Here is a 12,535-nt window from a genome sequence, read left to right on the forward strand (position 1 = left end):
AGCAGAGCCAAGCCGCTGCCTACCGCTTAATACTCTCCACAAGCCTCGTTTGAAGAAGGACATGTCATAGCGCTCGGGAAACACCGTGGAAGGGAGCTCATTCCAAGGCCGGAGTTGAACTGTCTTGTCAACTTCAAGCGTCTTATGATCTTTTTAGTTGCTATTGAATTATGTATAATAATAATTATGTAAACCTTAGATATATTCTAATGTTATTTGATATAAGAGGTTTTTGTATTATTCGTGATTCGTACAAAACTTCCAAATAGTAGGAATAATGGTAAAACAGCAACAATAGTTTAAGTTATAAATAAGAAATGTAATAAAAAATAATTTAGTAAAAAATAAAAAATAATTAAAAGTAAAATAAAACATAAAAATAAAGCGAGCTCGCGAAGTGTGCGCTCGCCGCTCAAGAGCGTGCTTCGTGTTTATACGATGTAGGATGTAGATTTGTTACGTACAATTCAAATCCTGCTTATGTGTTGCGGAATACGCAAACTATTTATTTATTGCCTAAATGGGTGAAAGATCTCAAGATCTACTCAGTGGTTAGTGGTTATTGAAGTCCATAGACATCAGATAGGTTGAATGCGGCCACTTACTTGGAGATGTGTTGCCTCAATCTCAATAGCATACAGGATAGCGGAACTCATTCTATCCTACCACTAGTGAAAATATCGCCTGTAGGAACCGATCGCTACGATCTACGATACGCTAAATTACGGAAAATAAATTTTTGCCTGACCTAAACTTTGTTTATTAGCCTGGGATCAAATATTGTAACACAGACTGGTAAAGTCAGGTCTTTACGGGGATGTGACTTTTGGATGTGTCATAGTTTTATTTGGGCTGTAAATTTTTGTTATTTAGTACATAGGCACTGAATAATTTTGTAGTGACAATGAGAATTATTAACTTTTGAAATTATTTTCAACAATAAATCTCTTATGAGGATTATTCATATTAAAAGGTAAGTGCTTATCTATTGAAAAAACAAATGATTATTACCAAATCGAGCGCAGAGTGCGAAAGATACCACCGTCGAAACTATTGCATTGTTCAGTCACATTTCAAAACCGACCTACATGCGCCCGATATCTACTACATTACAACAGCTAGCCCGCCACGCCAGGCCACGCCTACAACACTCACTTAAAAATATATAATAAACTTAAATCATATAAATTGGATCCTGCCAGATTGATGAACAATGCATTGAAATAGTAACCCGGTAGTCCATAGTAGTGTAAGGATACGGATGAGTTAAACAAGCAAACCGTTTAGTTTCCAAGTCGCTTCCGTCGTATGCCGGGTCGCTGCTGTCCTCTACAACTGAAGTTAGCCACCGAGAGGTCCGCGCCGCGCGCTCCCTGTGTGTGCAAACAATCATCATTCCCATCAAATCACAATACATTTCATTAATCATTATCATCCCTCTTTATTAAATGTATGTATCTGTTAACACCACCCAGCAAGAACATCACCCTTGCCCGGTCCGTGCGTCCGTGAGGGGGGAACACGAAGACTCGAAGTATTACCTTTACACACTGCACAACCCAGTCAGTTTCTAAGTAATAATAAAATGGGTTACATTCTCCAACGGGATATTTAGTGGACAAGCTGGCCTGTAGACACACGCTCTAATGCGTCGGTCAGAGCAGGAGACAATGAGAAATAATGTAATGAGTAATGTCCGACTTAGGAAGCGTGTCGCGAATGTAAGCAGCTGAAAATCGCTTGTAAACAGGTTCTTGTCACAGAAATCAATGACTGTATTACATTCAAACAAGTTCTTTTTTTATTTATTTTTTATTGCTTAGATGGGTGGACGAGCTCACAACCCACCTGGTGTTAAGTGGTTACTGGAGCCCATAGACATCTACAATGTAAATGCGCCACCCACCTTGAGATATAAGTTCTAAGGTCTCAGTATAGTTACAACGGCTACCCCACCCTTCAAACCGAAACGCATTACTGCTTCACGGCAGAAATAGGCAGGACGATGGTACCTACCCGTGCGGACTCACAAGAGGTCCTACCACCAGTGATTACGCATATTATAATTTTGCGGGTTTGATTTTTATTACACGATGTTATTCCTTCATCGTGGAAGTCAATCGTGAACATTTGTTGAGTACGTATTTCATTAGAAAAATTGGTACCCGCCTGCGGGTTTCGAACACCGGTGCATCGCTACATACGAATGCACCGGACAGTTCAATAGACAGCGCATTTCTTTGAAAAAATTATTAGGGTGGCGACATTCACTTTGAAATGGAGTGACCCTTAATAACAAGTGTGCCGCGAGCTCGCCTGTCCTCTATAGTAATAACACACTACTAGCGATGATACAGTGTCAAGTTCCTACAAATAATTCAACACGAACAACAAAAAGTTGATTGAAGTGCAAAAGTCAAAAGCAATAATAGTATATTTATTTATTGAAGTGACCAGAACTCATTCATTATCTTAGTACACCTCCTAAAACTATGTTAGTAGGTATCAAAATAAAAATTATGTGTGCAATATTAAAATAAATATGCAAATGACCGCTGCAACTTCCCATGAGAGGCGAAGCGGCAGCGAGTTATATATACATTATCGGACTACTGGCGATCATTTTAAACAGGGTGTTTCAGCTGCCCTACACCCTGGCAACACCTCTTCTCCATACTAGTGTCGAAGCAATATACACGTGCGTTCGTGAACATCCTAGAAACGTCACAGAAGCTGAGCAAGCCCACCGATCCCCTGAAAGCGTTATTATACTGAACCCTGAGGGTGCTGTACGAGCTTTGAGTGTGCTTTTTAGGCCACAAACTGCACGTGTACAGCCTTGCTTAGAAGGCTCGGAAGAGTGTCACTTTGACTCTCACAGAGTAGCGTGTGGAGCTGCGCGCTAGCATGCTTGCTCATTTCTACAGCGCTCACCGTTTTCGTTCATATCGGCATCGTCTTTCAGGTCAGGAATAAGCCAATGACTTAGATATTCAAAATTTAAATACCCTTCTCGACGGGGCACCGCTGAGTAATATAGGTGGCACTTTATCAGAACTTCTACCCCCGGTCTCAAACGCCATGACTTCCGACTTCTTAATTATACGCTAGATCATGGCCAGCTGCATACTGCTAACATAGTGACCACAGGGGTTACTTTACGTATGATATAACAGAACAGTTCACTCGATCTAATTAATAACTAGCTCCTTAAATAAGTATGCGAGCAAAGTATTCGTGATGTATGGGACCACTGATATCGTAAGATTAAAGAAAACGATCGATAACATTGTTGAAATCTATAATTATTTGCACAGTAATGTTTGATAAGACGAACATTGATGTCAATCCATAACATGATAAGCAAACAAGATTTTGCGACAGTAGCAGTGAACAAACAGTCAAAGTGCCTCGGCGATGTTCAAATATAAATAATATTGTGCGCACCACTACCACGTCCATTTACTACCCCATCGCTTCCTGCGAAGGGTGAGGATTCTTTTCAAACATGCCTCTGACGTTCCACTGTTTTCACCACAAACTGTGGCTACTTCCTGCGGCCTAGGGCGTGACGGAAATACTGAAGAAAGGTGGAATAGATGGGATCCCTGATGAGGTCGTTCTAACGATATTGGATGGAGTCTTTATTTCTTGCATGTTATAACGAAAAACGAGAATGCTTGGAGTGGCGCGGTAGGTAGGCGCTGCCTCATCTTGCTGAGTTGTGGCGTGACGTGCCATGCAATTCGGTTTGTAGTCCCATCCTACAGCCTCTATACAAGTTGGGTGGAGACAATCAGGTTGGTTTGTCCACTGCCTCTGGTAATGACTTAACACAAGTTGGCCCAGTTTGCTGGCCCAACTGCGGGATGGACTCATTCGAAGATATTTATAAAATGGTGTTGGGCACGACTCCTCTCCTATCCTAATATTTTCACGACTTGCACAGATAACACTTGCTTAAGTTCAGCATTGATACGTTATTTTATGGATTCTGTGAGGCGGTGGCGCAAGCGGATGTGCACATATGCACACCTCAAATCTAATTTGGATCATCTTTTAAACAAAGTATAGTTACAAATAAATATTCCGAATTCAAGTTCTCCTGTCTTATGGCTACTGAAAATACACATGACAATAAAAACATGAGAACAAGGAGACTGACCCCGATAAAGACTCAGAACTGAAGCCCCGGGGCACTTTAGCCTGTAGTACAGGTCCAGCCTCCACTTGAGTCATCCCGATGAGACGATTGAAGATCTTTAGCGATGCTGTGATCTGGAATTAAATGAAATTACTCAAATTTGAATTAAGTAATAAATTACACAGAATCGCCCACAGTTATCAGTCTCAGTGTACGTATAAACTCTGCTGCACTTAGCTAAATAATTAAATAAGCTTAAATAAGTTGGCATAGTTTTTTTTTTTATTGCTTAGTTGGATGGACGAGCTCACAGCCCACCTGGTGTTAAGTGGTTACTGGAGCCTATAGACATCTACAACATAAATGCGCCACCCACCTCGAGATATAAGTTCTAAGGTCTCAGTATAGTTACAAAGGCTACCCCACCCTTCGAACCGAAACGCATTACTGCTTCACGGCGGAAATAGGCGGGGTGGTGGTACCTACCCGTGCGGACTCACAAGAGGTCCTACCACCAGTAACTCGTAACCAGGACTCCCCTCGTAGCGGAGCCGTCGCCGCGTCGTGGCTGAGTAGCGCGATCTCCGAACTACGGCGATCCTTCCAGCACACTACATACTGACACACGGGCAGACCGACGACCGACTGTTTGATAATACACTGCTTAATCGAGTTGATTTATAAGGAAAACTTAGATAAACGGAAAATGTGCCCACAGACGATTGTCAGGCGTCGCGCGGCGCGGTCCATGCACGGCACACACCGTTACAGTCGCGGTACAGTCTTGCGTTGATGATTAGACACAGTAGAGTTCTGTAAAAATGTCTCCTGAAAAGCCCATAATAGATTTAGATTCAATATTAGCGGAACTAGGCCAGTTCGGTCGCTACCAAGTTCAGATCTACTGCTTCATCCTCCTGCCCATATTGTTCAATGCGGCGTACAGCGCGCAGTACGTGTTTGCGGCAGGAGCCGTCCCCTACCGGTGAGTACTTTCTGTTTCTACGAGTATACGCAGCTTTAAGTGAAACAATGACGACATCAGCGAGCTCAGCATGTGTGTGTGTGTGTGTGTCGCTTTCTGTGTCAAGTGAATGCGAAATTATAAAACCGGTGTTGACGTGACCTGCGTCGTCGCTCCGCTAGCCCACAGCTGTCCCTGGCAAGACGCGCGGGCCCGCGGGCTGCTCTTAGTACCATACAACTGATTTATGAAAATATAATGTCATACTTAGTTTTGTCTCTATGCAGTGAGTGAGCCTGAGTGTTACGACAGTGTGGTATCACCTTTTTATTTCTGTGGATGGTCAGACGAGTTCACGGCTTACCTGGTATAAGTGGGTGCCTAACATCAAAAATATGACAGCGTTAATGTCGGCACTCTCCTTGAGACAAGTGGCCTAAGCACAGAAATAATATCAAGATTGTGATATTATGATCTCGACTTATTTCTTTGAGCCTAACTGTATAGTATTATTGCAGAAATAAGCAGGGTAGTGGTACCTACTCGGCGGGCTCACTAGACTAGATTTACTCAATATAATGTTTGTAATAAAATAATTAAAAGAATGTGAAATAAATATAAAAATTATCTTATTGTCAGCCCATTTAATTTATTTATTTATTTATTTATTTAATCAACAATGTTTCAACAGCATTTAACTAGACACAGGGTACAGAGGATGTTTTCACAAACATGAGCCAATTAAAGTAACACATTATGTTTCCAAAAAATGTTAACATGATTAATGAACACAGGTAGTCCAACTAAGGTAAAGGTAAGGCAGTTAAATAAGTAGATAAATTTTGTCGAATGATAACTTGCAGAATAAGTTTGAATCTGATTGTGTTGTGTCGATGTGTGTAAGTGCGTGTAAGTGCGTGTGAGTGTAATGTAGTGGTTGGTTTACATGGACGCTCGAATTGATTATGAACGTTGATTGTTAATTGTAGAACACCCAAAATACTTTAAAGATTATAATTTTTCAATTTGTAAATATTTTAAAGATTCAAACAATAACAAACCTTTAGCTTAACTTAACTTAAGCTTATAAACGGCAGTTTTGAACGTAGTTTTGGATGTTGTAAAGATATCAATATCTGAATAAAACTTATTGTAGGTCTTAGGTAATCTAATAGACATATCATTAGCCGCGTAGTTAGTGCGCTCTAACGGTACATGAAAAAGATGCGTGTGACGAGTTCTTTTACCAGAGGCATTCAAGTTGAGTATTCTATTTGACAGTTCAACACAATCTAGCTTTCCAGAACATATATCATGAAATACAGCCATGTCTTGCATCTCACGTCTCTCAGCCAGAGTTATGAGGCTGTGCTTTTGGCATGACTCAGTGTAGCCATCAATTTTTAATTTGCTTTTGAAATTCAAATATTTGACAAATTTAATTTGGAGACGCTCAAGGGAATGCTCGTGCGTCACGTATTGTGGATTCCAAACAGTACTGCAGTATTCGAGAATACTTCTGATATAAGCATAGTAAAGCACTTTTATGCAAGGAATGTCAGTGAAATCGCGCGTTACTCTTATTATGAAACCTAAGTTTTTGTAAGCCTTATTAACTATATATTCAAAGTGACTATTAAATGTAAGTTTTGAATCAAGATAAACCCCCAAATCTTTTACAGAATAAACATTATTCAGACTTACGTTATTTAATTTAAAATTGTAATCAATCGGATTCTTACGTCTAGTGAATTGAATATGTGCACATTTTGCAACATTGACTGTGATACGGTTAGTTATGTAATATAGTGATAGTCTGTCTAGATCTTCCTGCAGTTTAATGCAATCCTCAATTGTGTTATCGGCATTTAATAAATGCTGAGCATGTCTTAAGTATAATCCGATGTCACTTATGTAAGCTATATAAAATAAAGGTCCGAGAAGGGAACCCTGCGGCACACCAGAAGGGATCGATACAAAATCCGAACGATTGCCACCAATAACCACCGCTTGTTTACGATTTAAAATATATGATTTTACCCACCTGTATAGATCCCCGTGTATACCAAGCTGTTGGAGTTTTTGCAGTAGTATGATGTGATCAACGCGGTCGAAGGCTTTCTCGAAATCTGTATATATCACATCAACCTGAGACTGAAAACCCATGCCTCTATGTACGTCGCTAACAAACAGGCTTAAATTTGACGTTGTCCATCTACCCTTTACGAAACCATGTTGTTCTTCTGGTATTCCTTTTTAATAAAAAGTTTTGTTTACGATGTTAGTTTACGATGAAGTTTACCCAATGTATTAACAAACAACTCGCTCTAAGCATTTGGCAAAAACATTTAAAATCGATATTGGGCGGTAATTCTCTATTTTGCATTTAGTACCTTTTTTGTGGAGAGGAACAATACTAGCCTCTTTCCATTTTGCAGGAAAAACTCCCTCAGAAACTGATCGGTTGAAGATAATGCACAGGGGGATGGGCAGTGGCCCAGCACATTTTAGCACAAAAAATGGCGGAATTAGGTCGCCACCGGCGCCTTTTTTAATATCTACCTTTGAAAGCATCTTAAAAACTGTCATTTGCATGACTGAGAAAGTGCCTGCGAAGTTATTAGAGTCTACTCCGGTATATGCCTGACCCGCCACAGAACTAGAACAAGTTGGCCGAGCAAACATACTCTTAAAGTAACAATTAAAAGCTGCACAAATGTCGTCGCTACCCGTTAACTGCTTGTCATCTAACGTCATTATACCTGGATATCCTGTATTACATTTACGTTTAGAGTTAACGTATGACCACAGCATTTTAGGGTTACATTTAATGGTTTTTTGGCAGTGTGCTAAATATTTATGATAACAGGCATTTTGCATCACCTTCATTCTCCCTCTGAGCATTGAAAACGTATCGTAATCCAATGGATTCTTATAACGTTTCCACCGCCGATTAGCTTTCTGTTTTTCTCTAAGCAAGTTAATGAGGGCACGATCATACCACACAGGGTATGCATCGTCAATGCTTGTATCTACAACTGGTATAAATTGGTCAATTATGCAAATTATTAATTATGCAAATAATTAAAGCAAAATTATTCAAAGAAAACTTATGACATTAAACTGACTTATTCATTTATTTTGTTTTTACAACAAACTTAACATATACACATTACAAATTACAAACAAATTGTTGGTTTAAGTAAGTAATGTACTTATTTGTTAGGTATTTTAAGTAATACTAGTGGTCCCGCAGTAGTCGAAATTCGACTATAATTAATTGGAATTGTAAGTTTGTACACTATCATGATTGTAATAGATACTTCTATAATTACAAAATTCGCCAAGACTACACTATAAAAAATATTAACAACGACAAACAATATTTAATCTATTCTCAATTTGACAACAGACGTCAAGAACAAAAGTTTGACAATAAATAGTATGCATGCGTGTGTGCGTCAAATACATGGTATGTAGTGTGTGTAATGTTTTCTTTATTCATTTAATCTATCTTCTATGCATTATTTGAAAAAAATATTAGCATTATGCACTTCTTCTCTATATTCTCTATAAGTGTGGAAAATTTCATACTCCTCCGTCCGCGCAAATTTCGTAAAAAGGGATACAATGTTTTTGCTTCACGTATTAATATATAGATAAATAATAAAAATACCTAGATCATTTTTACTGAAAAATCTATATGTACTTTTTATAACTGAATGTGTTAGAAGTTTATACTAGTAAGAGTAGTGCTTTGCAGAATTTACCACCGGATCGAAATCGCGACCCACTAAGTAGATCCGGCGAGAAACTCAATGAGCTGTGTCTATGGGTTAATTCTATGGGTCAGTTCGTCGTAATCGACGAATTCGACGAGGACAGTGACCGGTCGGTGACCGGACTTGAGGGTCCTAAAAGCACCGAGAGTGAATCGCGGAGATCCAACAAGACAGGTTTCGGGCGAGAGCGATTTTTAGTTGCCCGTCGCCGTCGGATAAGTTGATTAATTATTACCTATAACGTACTTCATCATACTTAATAGAAATAAGTATAGATTATAGGTAAATTTTTGTTTTGTCTTTTAAGTTCAAAAGTTGCTTACGATTTTGCGATAACAGTTAATTTAATCATTACTGAATTTTAGTGTAGGTACACGACAAAGGGAAGATCTTCCACCGAGCGGGTGATATTTGCTCGGTAGACCGACGGTCCGCTACTCCCGGACGGGTAGGTGAGCTCGCGGGCTCAACCTGAGAGAATTTGCTAACACTAGCCCTAGCAAGAGCAGTGATTCGCAGAATCTACCACCGGATCAGAATCACAACCTACTGGGATGATCTGGCGAGAAACTCAGTAGGTTGCGTATATAGGTTAGGTCATTGGTCGTCGTCATTCGACGAGTTCGACGAGAACGGTGACCGGTTCTTGAGCGGCCTAAAAGCACGAAGAGTGGCTCCGAAGGATCTGACGAGACATGTTTCGAGCGACGGCGGCTTTGCATAGCTCTGTCACCCGGGTCGGATATGAGAGCGCACTGGACACGCATGTTTTATATTAAAAGGGCACGTATGTATATAGCAATGAGAAGCTGTTGATGTCGGATGCCGTAATATCGCGTAAGCTGTGGCCTTGTTCAGTTACTGCGTGCACCAGTGGTGGGATGGACCTAGAAGTGTATCGAATATTCGACGGACCCATCAATATGTATATTATGGATTGTAAATAATAATACTAGCTCAAGGACTATACTTGAGACCTTCCTTGACTTGTAACTATACTTGAGACTTTAAACCTAGATGTCTATGGGCTCCAGTAACCACTTAACACCAGGTGGGCTGTGAGCAATGGGCTACGTCTTCAGTTGCTATCTATAAAACTTCCTTCAAAGCAAAAGTAGAACTGTTTTGGATGCACGTGTAATAATGATAATAAACAGTAGACACGTGTGATCCGCCTACTATGATACTCAATTACGCCAAATACATTTTGCGTTATCTTTTAGAATTCTCTGACTTGTACAGAGTGTGATTGCGGTATCAAGTAAAATATTTTTTTTTTAGTGTATGTACACTTGTTGTTCTTCTTTTTCTCCACCTTATCCCACTAGGTGGGGTTGGCATAGCGAATTTTTCTATTCCATTCTCTTCTATCAGCCGTTATCTCAACACTCACTTCTCTCTCTCTCTTATATCGTAATTCACACACTCCATACATGTTTTCTTAGGTCGACCTCTTCTCTACCTTGCACTACCATTTCCATACATCTCCTAGTCACATGCATCTCCTCTCTACGCATCACGTCATCCATACCACGCTAACCGTATGTACACTACAAAATTAATTTTAATTTAAACAGAAGTAAGTGATTTTTAAACAAACTGTAGAAAACTCAACGGCAGATCTTCCACCAATTGTTGTTAAATAGACAACTGAAAATAATTAAACGACACATGACAATCATAAAGTAGACATTGCGGATATATAATCCGAAAATAATAAAATAGACACCTGACAATATTCTTTTATAGACACCTGATAATATATCTAGATCAGTAGCCAGTTGGGGAGCATGCGGCCCGGCGAGGTGGCTCAACGATTTTCTGATAACGATATTAACGATTATGTAGATATATTTCAAAGTATTAATGATAATATCCATCAATCACGAGTCTAAGTACCTCACAAAACCCGGTGCTGTGGTGTACTGATGTTGATGTTCAGCTCACTGCAAAACAAGGAACGGCTGCCGGCGCCATACTGTATGTTCACGAGATCAACACAATATCAATAAATACCGAATTGTATGTTCTCGAATGTTATAACGTGACGCTTGCACTCGACCAGCAGATCAAGAGACCTTCTGGTCAGCACACAGATGACACTCGTTGCTCAACTCTATATAGTGCAATATTGCTTACAGCTCTCATTGAGCATTCTGTTACTTGATTTTGTCTGGCAAAATAATAATAAAACAACTTGGAGCTTTTAAGCACCACACGAAGTCGATTCGACTAAATATAGACAACAAAAAATCATAAGTAAACTGTTATTTCAGTAAGTCTGGTAAAACATTTAAAAAGTAATTGCTTCATCGATAAGATCTAAGCGCTTATCAAACTTTCAATGATTCTTTTGATATTTCATGAGCATCGGTTGTTGATAACGGTAGCAGTGACATTGTAGTGAAGTCTCGGAGTATTTTCTTAACATTTATTGCGTCGTGAGTTTATATCGCAGTTACGATGAAGCCCATAGACACGACGCTCATGAACTCCATATCTCAATTGCATGTAACGGCTGTCCCACCATAACAACTGCTCGCGGCAGAAACAGGCAGGACGGTGTGTCCTTCTCGTGCCTGCTCACAACAACACGCGTCCTGAGAATACTGACGCGTTTGTGTCTCTTTTAAATTCTAGTTATTCACTTTTGATTAATCAATTGTTTTTTATGTGTTTCTTATCAAACTTATCTCAATATCACTAGCACTAGAAGCCACGTTCAAAGTTTGTTCACTGACTGTAGTCGAGATTGACGTGTATAAATACGTAAAATAAACTGAAACATACTTAAAACTACCTACTCAGGTCATAAATTCTGTCACATGTTTAATGTAAAATAATTGAAACAAGTTTATTCATTATGTAACCATTCATATACCAAAATGAATTTAACAAAACATAGATTCTTATGACACTAAAGTTTATTCAAAATGACCTCCGTGATTTTGAATACAGGCCTTCAATCTGCGCGGCCAGTCGTCTATCGCAGCACGAATGAGGTCCATGTCAATATCGGAGGCTGCTTTAATCAAGGATGTCTTGAGTGACTCCAAATTGGGATGAGGCTTTGAGCACGCCTTTTCCTCCAAGTGTTGCCATATCTTGTAATCTAACGGATTCAAATCTGGACTGGAGGAGGGCCAGTCTTCGTGCCGGATGAAGTCGATTTCACGCGCCGCCAGCCAGTCTTGTGTGCTCTTCGCTCTATGGCTGGCGCCGAATCTTGTTGGAATACCCAGTGCCTGTTATTGAACATGGTATGAGAAACAGGTTCCACAAGGTTCGTCAGGACTGTATTTTGATACACAACTGCATTCGTTTTTACACCTTTCTCACAAAAATGTACCTCTGTTAAGCCCCAATAAGAAACTCCCAACCATACCATGAGCGAGGATGGAAAATGACCTCGTTGGACACGCGGAATACGGTTGCTCGCTTCTTCACTACTGTATGCGTACACCTTATCATTTTGTTTGTTGTAGCTCTCTTCTACGGTAAAAATTTTTTCATCCGAAAAAAGAATTTCCCGATATTTTTTTCCCGCGTACCGCTTCAACAAAGCGCGGCATCTCTTCAGTCTCAGGTCCATTAGACGAGCATTCAACGATGTCCTGTTTTTCTTCGACATGCCCGAAGCCCAAA

General features: G+C 39.8%; 1 protein-coding gene and 1 long non-coding RNA gene across 3 annotated transcripts in view; one reads left to right on the forward strand and one right to left on the reverse strand.

Moving 5' to 3' along the window:
- Positions 1–840: 840 nt before the first annotated feature.
- On the reverse strand, positions 841–4,772 carry LOC134201053 (uncharacterized). Of its 2 annotated transcripts, XR_009976208.1 has the most exons (3): positions 4,631–4,772; positions 4,166–4,278; positions 841–1,373 (listed from the first exon to the last, which is right to left on the reverse strand). It is a non-coding gene; the product is annotated as an uncharacterized LOC134201053 (long non-coding RNA). The 2 variants fall into 2 exon arrangements; XR_009976207.1 differs by lacking the exon at positions 841–1,373 and having other exon boundaries at positions 3,285–4,278.
- Positions 4,758–12,535, forward strand: part of LOC101741871 (organic cation transporter protein) — a 44,446-nt gene continuing 36,668 nt past the window's right edge. Inside the window, exon 1 of the mRNA XM_038019358.2 lies at positions 4,758–5,129. Within this exon, the coding sequence (XP_037875286.1) occupies positions 4,966–5,129 (164 nt within the window). The 5' untranslated portion in view covers positions 4,758–4,965. The remainder of the gene's footprint in view (positions 5,130–12,535) is intronic.

This window comes from Bombyx mori, chromosome 23 (genome assembly GCF_030269925.1).
Source record: "Bombyx mori chromosome 23, ASM3026992v2".
NCBI lineage: Eukaryota > Metazoa > Arthropoda > Insecta > Lepidoptera > Bombycidae > Bombyx > Bombyx mori.